General features: G+C 46.6%; 1 protein-coding gene across 6 annotated transcripts in view; it reads right to left on the bottom strand.

Moving 5' to 3' along the window:
* Positions 1–24,905, bottom strand: part of HDA14 (histone deacetylase 14) — a 205,692-nt gene that overhangs the window by 60,619 nt on the left and 120,168 nt on the right. For all 6 annotated transcript variants that reach the window (XM_087690061.1, XM_087690062.1, XM_087690066.1 and 3 more), the window contains one exon: positions 19,035–19,091. In XM_087690061.1, the coding sequence (XP_087546187.1) occupies positions 19,035–19,091 (57 nt within the window). The remainder of the gene's footprint in view (positions 1–19,034; positions 19,092–24,905) is intronic.

Genomic DNA, 24,905 nt, shown 5'->3' with positions numbered 1-24,905 from the left:
GATGTTAGATATGATCAATGCCCCACCCTCATTAGGTGCTACCAATGATCCATGGTGCTCAAAGTTGTAAGGCCCCCATTATGAGGAGAAGCCAAATGTGAGCCTGGACATTGGTTGAGTCTTGGCTTGTATATTAGATGAGGTCTATGTGGACCGGATGGCAAAAAGGTGACTGTTGTGGGTCTAATCTTTGGGTTAGACGGAGTGGTTAAGCTGGTAGCAACTCGAGGCGCATTGCATCGAGTTGCAGTGTAAGGGAGTTAAAAGGGGCCCCTATTGTGGGGTCCGGGGAATATTCCAGGGAATATTCCCCGATGGTAAAGGGAATATTCCCTAGAATATTCCCTGGCCAACTAGTGGAGGCTCGTATGGTAGGTCGGCGACCTAACGACCTTCGCGGGCTATAAAAGCTAAACCCTTTCGCAGCCATCTCTCACTCATCTTTCACCCGGTCAGAGTTGTTGTTCCAGCTAGCCTTAAGCTCTTCACCTATCTTCTGTCTAGATCGCCATCTAAGCTTCATACAGTGGAAGCGCACAGGTGGACAGAGCCATCTTTGTATCAGTTGTTTGAAGTTAAAGAATTTACTGATTCTCCTCTTATCTGTTGTGTACTCTCTATCTCTTTCTCAGATTCTGTTCGCTGCGCCGTGTAATATTTTACATGGTATCAGAGCCCAGGGGACTCTAGAGATCGAAGAGCGTGCAAGAGGCAAAGGCTTCAACAGCAAAGAGAAACTATGTCGACTTCCGGAAGCGGTGCAGGAGGTGGTGTTGCTGTACCGGCTATTCAAACACTGAGAATTCATCCACCAACCTTCAGCGAAGGCAAGTTAGATGGTACAAACTACACCTTGTGGAAGTTCAAAATTACAACTATCCTTGATTCTTATGAACTTCTGGAGACTGTGCTGGGGACTGACGCAGAATCACAGCCTACCCCCGACCCATCAAATCCTAGTGTGATGATTCCTTCAAATACAGATCTTCTACGAGCTTGGAAATGAAGGAATGCAGATGCATTGTGTGCCTTAGTTACAAGCTGTTCTGACAGTGTTTTGACTTTGATTCAGCATACAACCAAAGTGTCAGAGGCTTGGAATGTACTAAGGGGTCAGTATGAAACACGAAACCAAACAAGGATTCAAAACTTGGAGAATCAACTAGCAGCGGAGAAGTTTGCTGAAGGAGAGACGGTTGAAGCATTCATCACTCGGATTAAGAATCTGCGCGACCAGATGGCTGGCGCTGGGATACAAAAGACTAGCGAAGAGCTAGCTCGGAGGTGTCTTCGAATTTGTCCACAAAAGTTTGATGGACTAGTAACTGCCCTTAATACTCAGGTGAGACCTCAAGCTTTGAATTTTGAGGAGTTTTGTGCATTATTAATGGAGGAGTTGAGGCTGAAAGCCCGAGAAAGAAGCAACAATGGAGATGCTGCATTCTCTGCCAATGCAAAAGGCAAAGGTGTTTTCTCCACAAAAAATGATGGTGATAAAAAGAAGAAGGGCGGCAAGAAGAAGTTTCAAGGAGAGTGCTTCTACTGTAAGAAGAAAGGACATGCAATTGCAGATTGTCGTGTCAAGAAGGCAGATGAAAAGAATGGTATCCTTAAAAGTAAAGGGAAAGAGACAGCCAATACGGCTGAAGCAGAGTTGAAATTATTCATGGCGACCATTGAGGAAGTATGCTCCTCAGCGCAAGAAGAATCTATCACTAACTCATGGGTGTTGGATAGTGGGGCCTCCCGTCACATGACCAACAAGAAAGGTCTATACAGTTCTATGCAGCCTCTACAAGAATCCATCACTGTGACGGTTGGAAATGATGCTAAATGCCCTGCTGCGGGCATAGGTACTATTTCTTTTGTTGCTGCAAATGGTGAAGTTAAAAAGCTTTCAAATGTGTTGTATGTTCCCGAAATCAGGAGAAATCTCTTATCAGTTGCTGCCATAACTGATCTTGGTCATGAAATGAGGTTCAAGAAGATAGGTGCAGAAATTATTGATAGTGTTGGCACAATTGTTGGCAAAGGAGAAAGAAGGAACAACTTGTATGAGCTAAGTGCTCTTACAACCACCGCTGGAGTGGGCACAAGTAAGATTTGGCATGAAAGGTTTAGACACATCGGATTTGCAGTATTGAAGGAGATGCAAAAGCAAGGTATGGTTGCTCACCTACCTACAATAACTGAATTGAAGGAACCATGTGAAGCTTGTATGATGGGCAAGCAACAGAGAAAGGCATTTCCACAAGAAAGTAAGAATAGAGCACAGGCTCCTCTAGAGTTGGTGCATACTGACTTGTGTGGTACGATACCTACACAGGCCTTGGGGGGATCTTATTTTATGTTGATTGTCGACGACTATAGTAGGAAGATGTGGGTGTACTTACTTCGTGATAAGGCTCAAGCTTTTGGTAAGTTTAAAGAATGGCTAATACTTGTTGAGAATGAAACAGGGAAAAGTGTGAAGAAATTTAGAACAAATGGTGGTGGTGAGTTCAACTCAAAGGAGTTTGAAGGCTTTTGCAAGAGCAAAGGGATCAAGCGTCAATTGACGAAGCCTCACACACCTCAGCAGAATGGTGTTGTGGAACGCAGGAATCGCACCATTGTGGAGATGGCAAGATGCATGCTAAAGGGCAAGGGATTGCCTAACCATTTTTGGGATGAAGCTGTTAATACTGCAGTCTACATTCTAAATCGGAGCTATATAAAGGCTCTCAAGGGAAAAACACCTCATGAGGCTTACACTGGTAAGAAACCATCTGTCTCACATTTCAGAATTTTTGGATGTGAATGTTATGCACATGTTCCAGATGAGAAGAGAAACAAGTTACAACCAAAAAGCAGAAAATGTATCTTCTTGGGTTATAGTGATGAGCAGAAGGCTTACAAATTATATGACCAAGAGGCAAAGAAGATCATCACGAGCCGTGATGTGGTGTTCAAGGAGGAGGAGCATACAGTGGAGGAGAAGGCAAGTTCTTCCACTTTATCATCAAGCGAAGAAGTAGTCCACTATGAACCTGTCCCGAGAGCTATCCCTATCCTTAAGGAGGAGGAAGCATCATCTTCAGATGATGAGGAAAAAGTTCACCAACCTGACATCACCCCACCGGAAAAGCCATTGCCGCGCTGGGTGAAGCAGCTCTATGACCACAAAAATCCTATGCCTGCATCTGTTGAGGAGAAGGCAGACGGACCAAGGAGACCTCAGAGAATAGAGAAGCAAAGAAGGGTTTCTGCTCACATAGTCAATATGGCCTTGATGGTTGAGATTATGAGAGAAGTAAAGGAGCCAACTGACTTAGAAGAAGCATTTGCAGATCCATCATGGAAGGCTGCTATGCAAGCGGAGTATGACAACATAATGAAGAATGACACTTGGGAGCTAGTGGATCGACCAGCAAAGCGGAAGGTTATTGGCACCAAGTGGATCTGGAAGGTAAAGTACAAGGCTGATGGTACCTTAGAAAAGTACAAAGCTAGACTGATTGCCCAAGGATTTTCACAAGTTGAAGGGTTTGATTTTCAAGAGTCATTTGCCCCAACTGCCAGAATGACCACTATTTGCACGGTACTTGCAGTGGCTGCCCACAAGAAGTGGCCAGTGTACCAAATGGATGTTAAGTCAACGTTCTTAAATGGTGACCTCAAGGAGGAGGTGTACGTGGCTCAGTCACCAGGGTTTGAGGCCCCCCATTCTGAGAGCAAAGTATGCAAACTGAAAAAGGCATTGTATGGGCTGAAACAAGCCCCCAGAGCATGGTACCAGCAGATAGATAGGTTCTTTTTAAACCTAAACTTCAAAAGATGTGCCTCAGATGCTAACTTGTATGTTTACAGGGATGGTAAAAAATCTGTAGTGATTGTCCTATATGTGGACGACCTTCTTATTACAGGTGACTATGAAGATATGATCAACCAAACTCGAAAGGCTTCGAGTTCTGAGTTTGAAATGACAAACTTGGGCTTGCTGCACTATTGTTTGGGGATTGAAGTCTGGCAAGAGCCAGGAAAGATCTTCATCTCTCAAAAGAAGTATGCATGGGAGATCTTGAAGGCATTTGGCATGACCGAGTGCAAGGAGATAGCTACACCTATGGAGGTGAATGCAAAGTTATCCGTCGAGGATACATCAGCACTAGTAGACATTGGGAGGTATAGGAGGTTGGTCGGCAGTCTGATCTACTTGTGTAACACCAGACCAGATATCAGTTTTGCTGTTGGTGTTTTGAGCAGGTTTTCAAACAAACCTCATGAGAGTCATTGGAAGGCTGGGATGCGGGTGCTCAGATACTTGAAGAAAACTCTTGACTATGGTATCACATATAGTTTCGGAACTTCTCTTGTGGGGAACTGTGACTCAGATTGGGCAGGAGACATTGATTCCAGGAAGTCAGTTTCTGGTTATTCTTTCTTTTTGGGTTCAGGAATTTTCTCTTGGATTAGTAAGAAGCAACCAACAGTGGCATTGTCTTCTATCGAAGCAGAGTACAAGGCAGCTTGTTTTGTTGCATGTGAGGCCGTATGGTTGAGAAGGATTCTATGGCATATGGGAGTGCAGGATGAAGAACCAACTGTGCTGAGATGTGACAATCAGAGTTGCATCACCATTGCAAAAAATCCAGTGTTTCATGCACGCACCAAACATATAGAGATCCAGTATCACTATGTGCGTGATTTGATGGAGGATGGGATAGTGAAATTGGTCTACTATCCAACAGAGGAGAATGGAGCAGATATCTTCACCAAAGCACTTACGAAGGATCTGCTTCAAGTTCATCTTCAAAGACTCCGCATTGGGCCGAGGAGATAGTTCACCTATGGGTGGACATTGAGGGGGAATGTTATAAAGTTCAAAAAGTGAATGAGAGCTTATTCTTTGGTGTGTGGCAAAGTGGACTCTTCTTCTTCTCTCCTTTTCTTCTCTTGCTTGCTTGCTTGTGAGTACTTGTGGCAAAGTGGACTCTTCTTCTTCTCTCCTTTTCTTCTCTTGCTTGCTTGCTTGTGAGTACTTGAGGGAGGGAGTGTGAGTGAGTGAGAGAGTGAGTGTGTGAGGGTGACGGATCTTCGAGGTGAAGCCCTCCACCATCTCCTCTCTTCTTATTCTCTTCTCTCGTCTTGCACGTGGCTATGGAGGATGGAGCTAGGAGGAAGAGGCTTGAGGATGCTTGAGCTTGCATCACAAATTGTGGAGCTATCGGAGTGCTTGAAAGAGGAAGGAACTCAATCGGGCATCAAGGTAAGCTCACTACACTCGTAGAGAGGGATAACGCGTTGGCTACGTGAGGGATAGCCATTAGTGCTCGCTTGAAACACTTGAAAGAATAAGTGGTCCGTGGGTCTTGGCAGTTGAGCTTGAGCTTGCCTCTACATTTTGGTTCTGTTGTTGGGACCAGCAAATTCAAGCTTAAGCGCTTGCGCACTTAAATCGAGCGCCGAAGTAAGGGTTTCATCCTTGAATCAGAGCTTGAGATAGATAGGAGGTTTTGGGTTTTTAATCTGTGCTACAAGTATTTTTGGTTTTTGATGATTAGTTGAGTAGGAGAAATCATTTGAGTACTTTGCTTTTGATATTTGTTGCATTTAGAATAGGATAGGATGGAGAAATCAGAGTGGAAAGCTTAGGGTTCGCTGCTGTAAAACAGGCTTGAACAAGGCACAAACAGGGAAAAAATAAAAAAAAAAAGTGCTCAAATACATTGGAGTCACAAGGGGATTGACAGGGAAGACTAAGGTTGTGCTCCGCAAGGGTTTAAGGTCCTTGGTGACTAGGGAAAGCCTCATTTGCATTCCTAGCTTTATGAGAGAGTGAGAAAGAGAGAAAGAGAGAGAGCTTGCATATCACGAGTCCACATTAGATCGATCGGAGTGTGTCAGAGTTTTCTACGAGATTCAGGTACACGATACCCTTGGTCTACATCCTTGCTTGATTTCTAGAAGGTCTTGTAGGTGGTGGTGGATTTAGAGTGGAGATTTTTAGCAAATCGTAGTCGACGCATGTTTCGGCCGGCAGAATTAGACGCTCTTCCCAGTGTCTGATTCCCCGGAATTGGACGCTCGATCCAAAGACCTTGTTCAATCCAGAAGATCGGACACATAGAATCAGACGAACGTACGAAAATTGAACACGAAAATCTGACTTGTCCAATCAAACAACCCACTTCCGTCCATTTCTGAGAACCGGACGAGAAGAAATCTGACACACTACCTCGTTCGATCACCGTCCAATTGCGACAATGGACCACGGAATCGGACCCACTGACCTGTCCGATCAAACACCTATCCAAATTGGACCAAGAGCCCTTGTCCAATTTCGAGAGTCGAACAATAGCCAAATCGGACCAACCCACGCTATCCGATCAGACACACCTTGTTCGATTGTGACAATCGGACCTGACCGTGTCCGATTCCTAGAATTGGACACTGGTAAATCAGACTCTGGTAATTGAACACACCCTGAGAGAGAAAATCTAGAAATTTAACAAACCCCGACCAACAAAGAGTGTGACCTCTGCCCGAAGAACCCACAAATGCCTCACAGGTAGTTACAAACCTAGAAGTCATGGCCAAACAACCGGGAATTGTGCAGCAACACATTTCAACAAACTTGATGTGTCTGGTACTGTGGGCTGGTTGTAATACCCCAAGTTGACCCTAAGCAAGCTGAACGGTATAGCGCAACGAAAAATCCTATGAGCTGGCGAGGACAACTAGAAACCGACTATACAACCCTATTAGGACAACCCATAAATAAGAGCGCTAGAGCTGCGTAGACACTTTGCTTTCTCACTCACTCAGATTTCCAGCACCCAAAACACACTTAGGAAGAGCTAAGAGCCCGGTTGCGCACAACGCACAAAAAAGAATACACCCACACACACACGCACAGAGTGAGGGTAAGTTGAGGATTGGTTGTAATTAATAAGTAACTCACTCAGACATAAAACCTTGAAGGAACCCAACGGTAAGAGAAGATTTCAAGACATAGATGGGTGATCGAATTCCCAAAAGTAAGACCAAGCGAAGAACATAGCTAAAAAGCCGGACACAACAGGACCGACACTACCATGGAAGTGGATCTACCCAGTCTCATCAACCTGATCGACAACTTGGTAGAATAGGAAGTTTTGGACATGGAAGAGGGTAGCTCAGGGCGTAGAAGCAACGAAGAACTTGACCTAGGAGATTTTCCTGAGGCTATCCAGCAGTTAGTAAACAAATACGATGCTCAAACCTGGCTAGAACACCATGGTAGACTTGTAGAGGACATCATAGTAGATCTTGAGAAGGAGAGGAAGCTAGCACACAAGGCTTTGCAAGGCTTAGCCGTGTACAACTAGGATTAGCAAACTAGGAGCTTACACTAGAGCATGGAAATGAGAGAGATCCAGAGAGTGCTAGCCCTAGCAGACAGAAATCGGTCAGAGAGTGAGAAAGCGCTAGAAGGAGACCTCACACTTGAGCGAGCTTCTAACGAAGTGGCTGCTAGATAATATGGCAACAGAGCAGAGCGTTGCAGCATTAGCAACATCGCTACCGGCAGAGTTAGGAGTACACCAAGGCTCTAAGAGCCAATTGAAAATTCTTGTGGTAGTAAAGCAGCTGGACAAATACCAAGCAAATGACAACCCGTACAGCTTTGTGTAGCAGTTCAAGCAGGTTTACGAGGCCAATGGCCTCACTGATCCTACTCAATGCTCCCAAGCTTTCGAATTGTGCTTAGGCGACAAAAGCCAGACCTAGTACATGAGTTTCGATGTTGCGGAGTGTGCCAATTTCAATGGCTTGAAAAATCTCTTCATTAAGAGATTTTCCGAACTTGGGTACTTGGATAACCTGCTAGTGTGACTTGTGAACGTCAAGTAGAGAGAGAGAGGACATTCGAGATTACGTGATCCATGTGAGGAGACTCTTCAAGAGAATCCCTATGGGTGAGAGACCAACCGGAAGAGCAGTATCTAGGGTATTCATTAACGGAATACTAAGTGAAGAGCTCTACAAAGCCTTGGCCGGTAACTGGAGCTTGCAACGAGATCCACTGGCAAGGATCTTTGAAGAAGCCATTGGAGTGGATGACCAGCTCAAGGAGAGAAGCTCTAGAGGCTCGAATCGAGAAGAGTCCAACGCTAGAATTCTGACAGAGCCTCAACGCCGAGTGAGAGATCACGCCCAAGCGCTTAGGATAAAGGTAAGGGCACTGATTCAGGACAAGAGCTAGCAGAGATGGAGATGGAAATAGCCAAATTGCAGGAGATAATGAGACAGCCAACGCGCCCACATGTCCAATGCGTGCATTGTGGCAGAAAGCACCTTCTAGTCGAGTGTCACAACCCTAGGTCACGACCTTACACTAATTGCGGTAGGTTCGGCCATGATGCCATGCATTGTCGACTACCTTGGAGACTCCCATACCCGCAGCCTTATGGTCAACTCTACCTTGCGAATAGGCTACCAAACTTCTTGAGAAGGGGAGCCCCATTGGCTCTCCCGACACCTAATGACACTAGGCGGACCATCCCTAGGATGGAGATAAATCCTACAGGTGTCCCTAGACCACACTTGTACCCTACGTAACCCATCCACCGAGTGATACTCTCGTCCACTCTGTGGAGGAGCCCAACGGCGACGAGCCTTATGTAAACCCTTATGTATCATACGATGAAGAAGGCAATGCGGTCCTTATGGACTACCGACCAGTATGAGTGATGGCATTAGGTAGAGGGAGAGGCAGAGGTCTAGGAAGACAGACCCAAGAGCCCTAGACGGAAATCATCCTCTAGTTTGGCAAACGAGCCATCGGTTTCAATGGGCTTGTTTGGTGTCCAAATACTCCATAGAGAGGCCACGCTTATCCCATTGCATGTCATGACCCGCGCACTCACAAAGCAGGCTGACATATCATTGCCATGACTGAGCAACCTTGATGCAACCTCAGTTGGAAAGAAAAGGCCAGACGCTAAGGTCACTCTCAAAACCAAAGGTGCCACAACACTGCCTGTTGGAAAGAAAGTCATTGACGCAGAGGCAGAAACGTTGGCTCCACAAGCGGCTGAAAAGCAAAGTGCTAAGGTCGGGGAGTACCCCAACCTGAAGCGCCAACTCGAAGCCATCAAGAAGGTAAAGGAGTGGGTGAAGGAGGTCCAAGAGCACCTAAAAGACGCTGAGCCCATACTAGAAAACAAGATCGATGATCTCTCAAGCATAAGCACATCAGTCTCTCCCCCACGATCAAAATCAAGGGATGCGATGGCACCACAAACAGTGCCGCGTAGACAAAGTCTAAATACTATGGGCCAGCAAACCAGTCAGGGCCATTGGCCAAGAACCGCAGAGTCAGGGGAGAGGCAAGCGGCTAGCAACCTCCTTAATACACTAGTGACCATCCGTGTGACTCTAAGCTTAGGCCGCCTACTTAGGCAGCATCCAACGCTATGGCAAGAGCTAAAACAGTGGGTCAAAGAATCAAATGAGCTAGTTACCACAGACTTGCCTGAGTATGATGCAGAAATGTAAATACTGAGTTTGACGCTGTACTCTATGCCTAAATCCTTGGATGTCAATGCTTTTTGGAAAGACACAAAAATGCATGCAGTCTTGCCAGTCTTAGCTCTGGGGAATGTCACAAGAAAGGGAATCATAGACACGGGGGTAGGAGTGAGTGTGCTAAGCCATGCAATACTCCAAACTTAGGATAACCTACTGGTCGAGACTCCTAGATTCAACGTCACACTAGCTAACACAATGAAGGTGAAACTATTTGGTGTGTTGAAAAACTGGCCAGTGAAGATCGTAGGAATCAAATTCTCTATTGACTTTATAGTCATGAAGGGAGTGGACTACGACATCCTGCTAGGCCGACCCTAGATGCGCAACGCGAGAGTCGTAGAAGACTAGGGCAACAGTCTTATCTTCTTAGGCAATCGAATGGAGGCTGTAAGAGTAGAGATGGACACTTGGAAGACTACGCCGGTTGACCTAGATGCCATCTCCACCATACTGAAGAGTGACGGCCAGACTAGGAAATCCTATGGGGCCTTAACCAAGTATATCCCGTGTCCTGAGGACAAGTGAGACTGGATGCATATTCTTGCTACCATCAACCTACCGTCCTCAGACAATGAGGAGTATGAACAAGCCATCAAAATGATTGGCAAGACCAAGGACACACCCTCAATACCAGTCTGCATGATGGTTGAAAGCCTACGCAGAAGATCCAATCCTGTCACATTCCAAGTCCTGAGCAATAGAGGCGAGATCTTGGAGATCCTAGGGTACTTGACTAACATGGCAATCCAGCAACTAGCCTCAAGCCACTCGAAGATCTCTTGGACGAGCCTGATTGGCAATGGTCCAGGGTACACAATTTAAACTTGAGGTACAATTGGGCTTTAATCCCCGACCTACCAGAAGAGATGTATCAAGACTTGGGAAATGGGGAGTAATCAGACAGAGACAGCTCTGACAACGAATACAAAGACTATTGTTCCTTCAGTGATGAGAGCGAAAGGGAAATCGATACTATAGAATATGACATTGGGGAACCTGTAATTGAATAAATACGAGTTGACACTAGACCACACAAGCAAAAAACCTTTAGAATAGAGAGAGGAGTCATACGCAGGGACTGCGATCGAACCTGGTTGGAGCACAAAGGCGCAATTGATTATGAGAGGAAGAAGATCTAGCATAACCGAGTGACACACCACTACTAAGGACTGACTCACCTTTTGAGTTGCGACCACCAGGAGAGACTCCCTCTTCTAGCGAAGATGCAATGTTCAATTCTGAGTCAGAAGTCAACTTAGATAGTGATCCTGAGATACCTCGACCTTCCAAGACTAGAGACACCAAGGGGGACCTACCCGTCCAACTAAGACGCCAGCGGTTAAGGGAGGAACGACGGAGGCTGCCTCGGGAAACACAGAAAGAAGAGCACAAAAAACCACAAGACTTACAAAAGCGATTTACAAAATTAAAAAAAGGAGATAGGGTGGTGATCTTGTTGGGAGCTAAATGACAGGGGGAAGCAAGCAAACCAATCAAAGGACCCACCAAGGTTGAAGAGGTCAATTTAGCCAGGGAAGGGGAGACACTGCGACCCGTCTTTATAGCCAATGAATTGACTAAGGAAGAGGAAGCAGGTCTCATTGCGCTCTTACGAGAGTATATTTACGTTTTTGCTTGTTCCCTTGAAGAGCTCAAGGGGATAGACCCAAGTGTAGTGACTCACAACATATCCATGACACCTGGCGCAATGCTGGTTAAGCAATGACCGTATCCCATGAATCCAAAGCATGCCCACACCATCAAGGAAGGAATTGACAAGCTAATGAGAGTAGGATTCATATACGAAATTGAACACACAAACTCGGTTTCGCCCATAGTCATCGTATTAAAGAAGAATGGAAAGATTAGAGTATGTGTCAATTACAAGAAGGTAAATGCGGCTACAAAGACAGACAACTATGCCAGAGCGAAAAAAGGGAGCATATGCATTTTCATAGCATGATGCATTAGTATATTTAAATGTGTGAAAACTAGAGCGATTTTCAGAGCATTATGCATTATCATATTTAGATGTGTAAAAACTAGGGTGAGCAAGGAGGGAAGTGTTCTTGGATGACAACAAAAACATGCTATTATGCAAGGTTTGATTCCTTGCAAGCCTGTTAATTTGTATTTGTAAGATGACTTTATTTAACATTAAAAGTTTAACATTGTTTATTTTAGTTCAAATAGCATTACCATTGTATTGGCAATATGATTTTATTAAACATCGTATTATCAATTACCGTACACCGAGCATATGCTTGAGAAAGTAGCTGGAAAAGAGACCTACAATTTCTTGGATGGCTTCTCTGGATACAATCAAGTGCAAGTGCATCCTAACGATAGGCATAAGACCACATTCGCCACTGAATAGGGCGTCTTTGTCTACATAGTTATGCCTTTTGGGTTGACTAACGTGCCAACTACCTTCCGACGATTGATGTGCACGATATTCAAAGATATGCTCAAGAAGGAGCTAGAGGTCTTCGTGGATGACTTGTGCGTTCACTCTACTTAGAGGGAACACTTAGACAGACTCCGAGCAGTCTTTGAACGGTGTCGGTTGTATCATCTCTCATTGAACCCCTTGAAGTGCTAGTTTTGGGTGAAGCAGAGATGCATCCTAGGACACGTGGTGTCGAAGAACGGCATTGCCACAAATTTCTCGAAGATCAGGGTCATTGTCAACCTTCCACCCCCAACTGATTACAAGGGTGTTCGGTGCTTCTTAGGCCATACAGGGTATTATCAATGGTTCATATTGAACAATGCATTGATTGCTAGACCTCTATACAAGCTGTTGATCATATTCGAATGGACCGAGAAATGCCAACGTGCGTATGAGGAACTAAAAAAGACTGACCACGGCACCAATTCTACAAGCTCGAGATTGGACACTCATGTTCCATGTGTACATTGATGCTTTGAAATTCGCCGTGGAAGCTGTGTTGTGCCAACCTGGATTACCCACTGAACTTTGCTAGTAGACAACTCACTAAGACCGAAATAAATTACTCAACAACTGAGAGAGGGCTTTTGGTCATGGTGTTTGCCGTAAAGAAATTTCAGCATTATCTTTTGGCTACGACTTTTACCTTCTTTGTTGACCATCAAGCCTTGTTGTATCTTATTAACAAACCTTGTGCTACAGGACGTATCGCTAGATGGCTACTTCCGCTTTTGGAGTTTGATTTCTCCGTGGTGGTGCATAAAGGAAAGCAGCATTACATGGCTGACCATATGTCTCGTATCCCCACAAGAAAAGCTATTGGACAAGGCATTGTGGACGAATTGCCAGACGCGCATCTATTCCCTTTATCCACCAAAAGGGATTTGTTTAGAGCGGATATGACGCTGTATTGGGTAGATGACATAGTTCAAGTGCTTGAGCATGGACTACTGGAACGACCAATAGAAAGGCCAGACTTAGGCAGCTCATCTTGAAGATCCAACCCTATTAGTTGATAGCATGCCAACTCTATAGGTTGGGGCAATGATGGGTTATTGCGCAGATGCATGTGTGAGCATGAGATGTATGACGTAATCGTAGAGGCACATGGTGAAATCGTAGGAGGACATTTCAGCGGAGACGCAACATCGTGCAAAGTGTTGCAATCCCAGCTGTGGTGGCCTACTCTCTTCTGAGATGCAGCACGATTTGTGAAGCATTGTGATGAGTGCCAATGGACTAAGGTCCCTATTCGCAAGGATCACATGGAGCTATCCCCAATTATAGCACGACAACCAAGCCCATTGAACATGAGGCCAAGCTACAACCTAAGGAGCAAACCAAGCTGCCACCATTAGCTGCTGAACTCTCTAGTTCAGTCAAACCTCAACCATCTACTAGCCTTAGACCCTCTTATGAGCGGCGATCAATTCTAACCTTGGTAGTAGACTTAGCTAAAAATACAGGAGACGGCTTGGTTGCTTGCCTTAGACGCTTAGACGCGACTTTCATGTCACTTGCTACAAGATATGACGACTTAGACTTGGGACTCTTGGACGAACCTATAGCAGCGGAAGTACAGAAACTCCTTTGCTCTTGGGAAGAATCGGAGTTTGTGTTTGTCAAGGCTTCCGAGGCAGCTGTGGAGCTCATTGCCACCGAGGTTTTCCGCAAACAAGCGCAGCAACAATGCCTTATCACCTCATATGACAAGCACACAACTTGTACCAACAATCAAGAGATAGAAGACTTGAAACAACTTGCAGTCAAAAACTCCCCTTTCTTGAAAAAATGGTACACTCTTCGCCTTCAATGGGAGCTCCAAGGATGTCAGGTCATGTCAAATGCCGAGCAACGACGCACAATCAAAACATTGGAGTATGACCCTACTTATGTTGCTCCAACCTCTTATAGGGTATTAATAACCATTCGTGATCGACCCATGGAAGAACATATTCAAGGACACCCCTACTTAGATTGTATCCTTACCGAGGAGGAACTGCACATTGCTAGTCAAATGTACTCCAGTGACTTCTTGCTCAACGTCCTTACTTATATTACCCAGCTCCGTATTTGACCTTTCGAGATGGATCGATATGCTCACATGGAATATAATCCAAACTTCTATGCTTGGCTCATGCGAAAGTAAAGCACTATACCCATGCATAGAACGCCCTCTGCACTCTAACCTTCAATCCTAGGAAGGATTCTTCTGAATTCCAAGGGGGAGTGTGAGGGTAAGATAAATCAAACCAAACACATAAGGAAAAAAATAAAGGAAAGGCACACATTGGAAACCTCAATAGTATAATGCAACAACTTGTGAGTGTAGAAAAGTCAATAAAATTTGGAATCAATAGACTAATTGGAAGAAAAGTCAACTTTTGCACTCGAGCAATTCAGTTCAGCAAATATGTAGTTGTTTTCTTTTGCTTGTGACTATTTTGAATAACACTAATGGAGAATATGGTTTCATGATAGGCACCCATCATGGCAAGCCAAGAAAAGGCTGGCAAATTGTCTTTTTTAGAAGAACACGCAAAATACAGTCTTTTGGTGGAAACACAGGCCTTCAATCAATTAAGTTCCGGCATATCTTCAACCTAGAAGACGTGGCCATCGAAGAACGGCTTGTGAGGCAGATCATTGAGCAATGCAATCTGCAGAAATACATGGAAGCAGTAGGCCAGGGGGTAGACTACATTCACTATGCTGAGTTTTTGCGGACTTTCCACAGGAACCACAGCACCGTAACTATGTATGAGGGAGAGGAAAATCGTCGGGTGCAAATTGAATTGACCCCAAAGCTGGTGGAAAAAGCATTGGGCTTGGTAAACAAAGTAGAGAGAAAGTCGAAGAGAGACATATATGCCTTGCTAGGAATGGACAAGGTGAAGGTCGACACCAACGACGGCGTCAGCTTGGCGGATATTTCGGATCCCGAAGTCCAACTCCAAGCCAAGATGGTGCACACATTGTTTTCTAGTCAAAGGTACAACACCATCATGAGCCGCATTAATGTCCCCCTATTAGAGAGCATTGCAGCACGGTCGCTAGATGAGGTGAACCTCAACGGTTTTGTGAGGAAGACCATTGAAACCTTGGCAAAGGCTTTGACAATGGGCGGATAGCCTGCCGAAGGAGAATCCCTTTCCACCAAGGCTAAAAGGAAAGCTTCATCTTCAAAGGCCACAACCATTGGATTCGGTGGGGTCCTTACCACCATCATCAAGATGAAACACCAAGCACGTCGCTACCTCACCATGAACATGAGGCACAGTCCAGTGAAAGGACACTGAGTGAGGAAGAAGAAAACAAGGAACAAGAAGACCAGACTAGCTGGGGGGAAGGCTAAGAAGATGAAGAAGAAAATTGCATAAGAAAAGTAGGAAGAGGAGAGGAGGAAAAAAGAGAAAGCAGACTTGCAAAACGCTCGAAGGGAATCCAAAAAGGCCGAGGAGGAAAGAAGGAGAAAGCAGGAAGAGAAGGAGGAGGAGTTGAGAAGAAAGGAGGAGGAAGACATGGCCCTCGCAACGCGCAGGTCCATTAAGCAGCAGTCTAGGCAGGACGAGCCAGAACCTGTGAGCCCGCTTAAAGATGAAGGGCTGAGCTCAAGTGCCCAGGTGCCAGACGTGGTGCCACCTACGATGTAAGAAGGCAAGGGCAAGGCCCCAATCATCCCCACTCTCACTCCCCTGGCGCCTGCCACCACCACCGCGGCGTCCACACCCAATTCTACGACCTAGGTGAATGCTAGCGACCTAATGGCTTTTTTTTTGAAGTAAAATGTGGCTGACTATATTACTCAAAAAAACTTATTACAACGGAGTGCTCATGCTCAACAGGCAAGTTGGAGCTAACGAAAGTCACAAATACATCATGTATACAAGCCTCTCAAGGCGGTCTGGGGGGGATGGGGACAAGAGGCCATGGAGGGAGGGTGTATCACCATCTGGGGCTGCCTGCCTGCATCACGAAGAATAGGTCTTGGCCACCCCAAGTGCGCATAAAATGACATCGGAGCTCTTGACGAGCCCTAGACTCGCCTTGCACCTGATCCCATCGGCCGTGAAGGGACTAAATGATGGAGGTCCGGAGCTCTGCTAAGGTCGCATGTACTGAGAGTCTCTCTCCACCGAAAGCCTCCTAACACTGCGCCTTCCAGATATGCCAACCAGTAAGACTGCCTATGATCTCCCATACCTCAGAGAGGTTTGCCGTGGGCTCTAGTACCTGGTGGATGGGTAGGGCCTCCAAACCGACCACTGCGCACGACCTAGCCTTGATCATGAATATCGTGTCATGCATCCTAGCCTCATACAGAAGGTGACGGCCCTGGCTGACCGCCTACCAGCAGAAAGCTCCCCATAAGATACATCCAAGGCTGGGTGCTATACAGCGAAGGATGTGGCATGCTCCTCCCCACACGACCTGCATTGCCTAACACGACCAAAGGCAGTGCTTTGGGGTTTCCAAAGGCTGATGTGTGCAGCACTTACAACCTCCCTCCTGCATCTGGGCAAGCCATCTTCCCACTCCTAAGCCTCCATGTGCCACTAGCCATAAAAAATATGATACCCTCCTCGGCCTCCAGCTATCCCATAGGTGGTGCCAGAAAGTCCGTCCGAAAGGCTCCGTGATGTTGTGCTCCGCCCAGTGTCTGCTACGTGACGACGCCCAATCCATATCCTCCTGCATCAGTATGTGTCTACCAATCCTGGCGGTGTACTCTAGGAAACTCGGTGGCTTCTTGGTGACCGCAATGGCCGGCCATAGCTACTCTCTCGCATCCCACTCTGGCTCATCAAGTGGCCTGCCCTCCCAGATCCAAAGGCCCCACTCTCTAAGCTCTTGCCAAAAGACAAAAGGGTCCAGCTGTCACGTCTTCCCCTGAAGGCCAATCACCCGGATCCTCTTCGATGAAAGGACAACTATCCCCTCATACTGCTGCCTTCTGTCAAGAGCCACACACCCCCCCTCCTGTACGGTGAAGAAAGTACCAGAAGGAGCGTTGCCCACTCTTCCTGTCATTGAAGTTTGCAGGATGAAGTTAGGTGACATTAATTTCTCGACAAAAGTATCTTCATTTCATTCTTGAAAATTTTATTCTGGTCAGCTCTAAAGCTATTTCTACACATGGAATCAACCTTCAATGTAACTAGGGACGAAATGATGTTGCTTGTGATGCTACACTACATAGGTGTCTCATTGATTCCCTCATCTTTATGGCTATCAGAAAACTTGATATTTGGTATGCAGCCAATTCACTTGCTTAGTTTATACAAAGTCCAAGAATATCTCATTGAGTGGCACCCAAAAGAGTACTAAGGTACTTAAAGGTACTCAGCATTGAAGTATCTTATATATAGGTGATAAGTTGAATCTACATGGATTTAGTGACTCTATGTATACAGCTCATTTGATTGATAGAAAGAGCATTAGTGGTAACACTCTCTTCCTTGAAAGTGGAGCTATCTCTCGGTTCTCCAAGGCGCAAAATACAATCAGTCTCTCCTCTACAAAGGCTGAATGCAAAGCCTTAACTACAACATCTCGTGAAGCTATATGGTTGAAGAGATGGTTGCAAGAACTTGATTCCTATGAATCCTAGCATCCCACTCCCATCCTTTGTGAGAACCCCTCAATTTGAATTTATAGCAAAGAATTGAGTCATGATCAAACAACCAAGCACATTGAAGTCAAGAGAGCACTTTATCAAGGAGAAAATACATAATGGTGGTATAGTGTTGCAGATATTTTTACTGAAGCTCTAGGAAAAGAGCTCTCCTTCACACACACACACAGTACGACTTGGCATGATGGGTTTCCCTTTATTAAGGGGAGGTGCTTGAGGAGTAAGGGAAGGCTCATCATAGCCTCTAGACTCTTCCTATCATTGCTTCGCTCTTTAGATTTATTTCTTCACTTCATGTTTTTCTGAATTGGATTGCTTGCTGAATTCAGTCCAATCTATGGCAATTTCACATGTTCTATAGCCTACATCATCTTCCTGAAAACAAAAGTCATGCATGATACTCAACTACTAACTTGATATATTAAAAGATATGCTCCCCTTGAAACCCTTGTATTTGCATGTTAACCCCTTATTTATGACTCAAGCCACTACTCCCCAAGTCATGAATTCTTGTATACGACTTGTCATTGCAATTCAGTATTGAAAAACCCATTGGAAAAAGGGGAAAAAGGGAAGATTGCCCAAATGCCCCCCTAAATTTTACGAAAACTATAAAAAATCACCGCAATCAAAATTATCAACAAATCCCCATATCTTTTTTAGCCAAGTTGCTCTCAAATTCATCTAATCCATTCCTTTCTATCAAGTTGCTCTAAGATTTACCTAATCCATTCCTTTCTATATCAAGGACATATCCTTCAATGCCTCAAGCACAAATGACCACAAATGAGCTCACAATAGTGGCATTTATGGCCATAAATCAAGATTTACAATGTCTCATAAGTGCATAATACCATAAAAGTCCTTATTTAACTTCCCACATTGATGGAACAAGTATCCTCATAAAGCTTGCAAATTGTGGTGTATTGAGAGCATGTTGTGAAGTACATGAGGGGTACAATGGAAAATTTGGCAAAATTTGAGGGGCACTTAGGAGATTTTGGAAAATATGGAGGAGTACTTTGTTCAAATTTCAAGGGTATTTAAATCATTTTTGAAATGCAAAGGGTTTTGGGGAATTTCTACAAGAATTTTGGTAATTTTCCCCAAAAAATCAACTTCCTGTATCAAGAAACAATGAATCTAGAATCAACTTGTGTATCAAGAATATATGGTTGTCGGCTAGGTGAAACGTATGCTTCTCTTCTTAATAGATTGTTGTTAGCTTGGCAAATGTAGTTTACAAAGGATTTAATAGACACTTCTAAGTCCTAGCTTCGAGCTGCAACCTTGAGTCCAGGAAAACTAGCCACACATTCCTAGGATCATGCCAACATTAGGTTAACCATTGTAAATGATAAGAAAGACTGCATTATGCAAGATGGTCCTTACCACTGCATCAACCAAAGCAATACCTGCACCTGCTGCCCTCAATGACTCTGCATATGTCTGCAAAACCAACTTCCAATTATCTATTTTCTTTGAGAAAGAAGAATCAAAGAAAACATAGAAACCAAGATATTCTTTCCTTTTCATCTAGGAAATGAGAATGTCATTAATAAAAGATGCCTCAGCAACAATCATTATTCAGGTAGATAAATAACTCATCTATAAACAGGAAAAACACAAGAGTCAACAACTCTCTAGTTATTTGGTTAAGGGAGGTGTATAAGACAAGGCTAAACAAACTAGAATAGAAGGTAGATACACAATACCAACATAAGGAAAACCACATAGGTCAAGAACCCTCTCACAAGCATGTGAATTTACTCCTAGAGATCTGAGCACATGAGACCATGCATGGGTAGTGTCAGATGTGGGCCAGGCCATTATCATGACAGAAATATTGTTTATTCCCTAAGATATTGCAATGCAGAAGTTGAATATGAGGCCTAAAATGCATATTGAGACTGTAATTGTGTAAGATTGAATGAAACTTTCAAATTAAGGCCAAAGTCTGGGCAGACAGTTGAGCTGGTCTTTTAAAAGTTTGGGCAGCCATATTGAAAAATTGGGCAGTACCAGATTTCTACAAATAAGGTGAAAACATGGCATAGTTGTTTTAGAAAGCAAATCTTGTCATTTTTCACTCTCTCATTTGCTGCCTGCAAGTTTGGAGAAGCCATGGCTAGCTGAGGGAAATTTTGGGAAACTGAGGAGGAAGAGCCATTTCTAGGCACCAAGAATGATAAAAGTGGGAAACACCCCCAAATGCCTGTTGTTGGGAGCACCTGAAACTCTGAACTGGCTTGAGAAATCCCAAAACCTGTTTCCTAGGAGTAAACAATTTCCCTTGTCTGAAACCACAACATATGGCATTTCCCCTTAGGTCTGAAACATTCCCCTCATCAACTAGGATTTGGAATGCCACGTGGAAAATTTGTGGAAGTAAACATGTGTTCAGGCCATGATCGACCTGTACCTTTCTATCCCGGTAGCATACCCATAGTCTTTTGCTTTGCCTCCCTTAGAATTTCCCTCTTCTAAAACATTGTCCTTTCAGTTTCCATTTTGGAGTTTCCCTCAACTACAGCTGAAAAGAGGAACAACTTTCTACTAGCTGTGACCAGTCATGACTCCATCTGAAACAGATCCCAAACTTCATCCCAATCATTAACTTGCTCTCTAAAGCAATTGGGAAGGTTCTGATTTTCAGAAAAACTCCTGCCCGTCGCGTCGCATAAGCTACCCCCGCCCCCGTTTGATCCGTCGCGCCACCCTTGCCTGATCCATCACGCCCACCCTGCCTGTTCCCTCCGTCGTCATCGCCAGAGGCCCCCCCTGCCTGATGCCTGATGCCCCCTGCCCTAACCGTTGCCCTGTCCTGTTCATCCGTCACCTGCCCTGTCCTGTCGCCCCCTGCCTGCGCCCCCGACTACCTGGCACCTGCCCGGTTCGTCACCCCTACCTGCGCCCCCGCCTGTGGCCTGCCGCACCCACCCTGCCCGTTGCCCCTGCCTGTGGCTGAATGACGCGCTTGCCCTGCCAACCCACCCGCACTGCCCCCTCCTCCTCCACCCTGCAGCCCACGGCCCCGTCTGGAAGAGACCCACCGCCCGTGCTGCCCCCCCCCCCCCCCCAGTTGCCCCTTCCTCTGCAGCAACTTTCCCCCCACTGGTAGCAGAGCAGCGTGATAGGTAGGTTCTCAGCACGGACGCACAATGGAAACCTCTCGTCAAACGCCAATGCATTCTACAGGTGCCCCCCCAGTCAAACACCTTGTGCATCATCCTCTCTAAGGAACACCTCTTAGCCGTCCGTGCCTCAAAGCTGGAGTTGAAAGAAACAATGATCTTTCGTCAGGTCGTAGGACACTCCCCATCAAGGGTCCAACTTCGAGATTGGCTTCACTCCACGGTGTGCATAGGCACAGCGTAGATCGCGGAGGCAGTCCTCATGGGCCAAGGGATCTTCATGGTTCCACTCACCTCTACGGTGGACGTAGCTCGTGAGCTAGTGGATAGCTCACCCTATGCCTCCATGAAGGGGGTCATCTACATAGTCCCCTGCTGGTACAACGACTTCATAGTGGAGACATTTGCGCTCCATAACAGGTTTCTTAGACATCCGGTTACTCTATTTTTCCCGGGACTGGCGGTAGAGTACCGCTAGTTAGTGGAGGACTTTGGATGGCTCTTCAGCACAGTTCTTCCTGCCTCCTTCATGGATGCAGTGACAATTGCAGGAGTCCCAAAAATACAGGTGGCCGTGAAAGATACAAAGAGTATAACAAAGTTCCTAGAGATTAAGGTAGGAGGTCACTCCTTTAGGCAACATGTCATTAGGATTGGGCGACCAGGGCAGTGCCTGCGTTGCCATGACTTTGGGCATCAGGCAGCAAATTGCATGCGCTTCGGAGCCAAGGCAGCTCCGTAGACAGGTCCCCAGGTGGACGCTCACGGTTTTACATAGATCCAGAGACGATAGAGAGGGAGATGGTAGGGCGGGCCGCAGCCCCTCAGACACAACCACAGCAAAACAAAGAGCAGGAAGGCGAGCAATAGCCCCCCGGCAGAGCACCCCGCAGCCTCCCCTGCCTGCCCCACCCGACAAGACCACAATCCCCCACATCCACCGCCCATGCCACAAGCTACCTCACCCAAGATCCCACAATCCCCACATCCACCACCCACGCCACAAGCTACCTCACCCGAGATCCCACAATCCCCGCACCCACCTCCCCCCCCCCCTTTCCATGGATCCCCAACTGACCCTAGCCCACAGCCCCCCCCCCCCCCCCTTCTAGGACCACTAGCGCCCCCCCCCAACACTTGCCACGTACCTCCGACCAGCCCACCATCCCTCAATCTTCCTGCCCCCCACCACCTCCCCTACCGATCACCCGCCCTGATCCGCATGCGGTACAGGTGACCCCCCTGCCCGTCGGCCCTCTTTCCACAGCAGGTGATGAGCCACATACGCCTACATCCTCCTCTCACCAGCAGCCTTCCCTCCCCCCCCCCCCCCCCCCCCCCCCACACACAGCCACAAGCTCATCTGTCCCTGCCGCCTGTCACAGTTTCCCCCAGACAATCACAGTTGTAACCACAAGAACTTTGTTGTAGTGGTCCATGGTCCTACCTGAGAGTTACGAAGCGGGGAGAGTTCCCACTACCTCTGAAGGTGGGGATCTTCCTGGTACGCAAGTCAAGGAGTGGCAAGGTCCATCTACTAGCACCACCAGATGGACCAAACTATGCCTTCTTCCTTCAAACCTCTCACTCAAGGCACTCGACGATGACACAAATAGAGGAGAAGGTGAAGAGTCAGGTGGCGGACCACATCTCCTAGTCAATGGGAGAAGGAGGACTAGCGTTGTTTTCACAACAGTGGCTAGGTTGCATGATGGACATTAACTGGTGGGTTGGTGCCAAGGCCCCACACTTGAGCATTATCTTTCGAGCCCTTCCACAATGGAGAGCACCCATGGATGTGATTGAGTGGCCCCTGGCACAGGCTGCCCGTTTCTACCAATATACACAGTCACAACTCTCAACCTGGCTGATAGACGCCCTGGTGGTACCACCTAGAGCATCTATCACCCCCATGGTCCGCCACCATGGGGAATTGAAGTTTGCCATTCAAGCCTGCGGCAAAACATATTCTCATGCCCCATAGCTCTTCCTCTTCATTAGCATCTTCCACACTGAACAGATGCATGTTCGGTCAGTCCTCACAGGTTTCCCCATGAGCTTGCATCTTGCATCCTGGAATGTGAATAGTCTCCACTACAGTGGGGCATGTGGTTCCACGAAGTTGATTGTTCCGCAGCACGAGTTGCAGCGGGCCCTTGCTGGACGGATCGATTCCTACTTATGCAGGAGCACAAGCTTACCCCCGCCCGGGCCCATTGGGTAGGGAAGGTACTCCAAGAAATTCACACACTTATTAGAAGTACGCCATCGATGTCCACGGCAGGAGTGAAGGCATATGCACCTCTATTGGCCCGAGCTTTATCGCTTGTATATTTGATTATGGAGCGATTGTGGCACGGAGGGTTCTATGGATCAGGTTGGATATTGGGGACTCCTGCCTCAGAGTCCTCAATGTCTATGCCCCTACGGAGGTTAGGGCATGCAATAGGTTTTGGGTGGAGATCGCAGCAGGACTCCCAAAGGTTGACTCCTGGATTGTTGGAAGAGATTTCAAGAAACTGGAGGCCCTAGAGAACCAGTAGGGTAGAGGCACAAAATACCAGGGTATGGCAAGGGAGGAGCAGGAGGCATGGGAGGTCTTCCTCCTCACAGCAGGAGCACGCAATGCCTGGAGGGACCCAACTTTCCACAGGAGGAAGAGGTCGTTGGACTTCTCTTGGGGATATAGGCGGATGGACAGAGTTTTGCTGGAGCGGCTAGACAGGTTCTATGTGGGAGAGAGGGGATGTTCTCGCAGAGGCCAGGTAGGGCAGTTGGCCGACGCCACTCTGTCTTTGATCACTGCCCGGTCCTCCTAACACTTGATCCCCTAGTTTCAGACTTGAACACACGATCCTGTCGGATCCCTAATTCAATCTACAAGAGGGAGAAGGTGAAGAAGCAGATTAAGCACCTCTGAACTAGGGAGTGGGACATGAGGGACAGAATCACAGAGAAGGTTGCATGGGCCCTAGCCGAGTCGAGCAGGATCTGCCAGGAGGCAACCCTACAAGCTAGGCAACAGAGTTGGGAGGAGAGGAGAGCTCAGAGTTTTCCTTCTGTACCTCAACAGCTTTTTAGGCACAGAAGGGGGACACGACGTGCAGGGAGTTTTCCCAAGTGCATCAACCTTGCATTTCAGCAGATCAGATTCGCAGCCTCCAGGATCAGTATGGGAGGATTCACTCTAGCCCATATGAGGTGATGGAGATTGCCACAGACTACTACAGATACCTTTTCCAATAGGAGGTAGTCTCAGCCAGAGGACAGGGTTGTGGACAGCACGTTTAGGACCACATCCCGTCCCTCCTTACAAAAGAGATGGGTCATTCCCTCCTAGACCCCTTCAGAGAGAAGGAATTAGAGGAGGCTTTCCTTGCGCAGGACGGGCAGAAATGCTTGGGAGAGGATGGTCTTTCTAAGGCCTTTTTCGCTACGTATTGGGACGTGGTGAAGGACCCCCTACTACTGGCCTTTCAGGAGATTTTCAGCTCAGGACGGATGCCAAGGAGTCTATCGGCAGGTCTTAATCAGTTTCCTCTCCAAAGGGGGAGACTAGTTGGAGCTATCCGAGTGGAGAGACTAATCACCCTGTTGTCAATAGCCTATAAGGCACTGGCTAAGATGATCGATAGGGTACTCCGCCCCGTGCTTCCCGACATCATTCATGACACACAAACATGTTTTGTCCAGGATAGGAGCATCCTAGACAATGTCTTTACCTTCTTCGAGGCGACTGAGTGGGCCCAGCACAGTGGTTAGGGTTGGCTATACTTCTCCTGGACGTTGAGAAAGCCTACAATAGGGTTGATTGGGACTTCTTAGAGGGCACCATGGTGAGGTTGGGCTTCCCCCATGCATGGATCCACGGAATCTCTGCACTTTACAGATCGGCTACCAACAGGATTCTCATAGGTGACAGGAGCGGGGAAGAGTTTCAGCTGGAGAGATCAGTCACGTAGGGCTGTCCACTGGCCATGTTTTTGTTCCTACTCTTTGCAGAGGCGATGTCCTACTTTCTCCGGTCACGTGTGAGTGGGCTATGTGGCCTTCGACTTCCGGTGAGGGAGGAGACGGAGCTCTTAGATTCAGAGTATGCAGATGATACTGCATTATATATAGAGGACGA

This window comes from Lygodium microphyllum, chromosome 12 (assembly GCF_053477565.2).
Source record: "Lygodium microphyllum isolate KBCC chromosome 12, Lygodium_microphyllum_v1.1.10, whole genome shotgun sequence".
NCBI lineage: Eukaryota > Viridiplantae > Streptophyta > Polypodiopsida > Schizaeales > Lygodiaceae > Lygodium > Lygodium microphyllum.
This window is presented reverse-complemented; position numbering and strand designations above follow the sequence as displayed.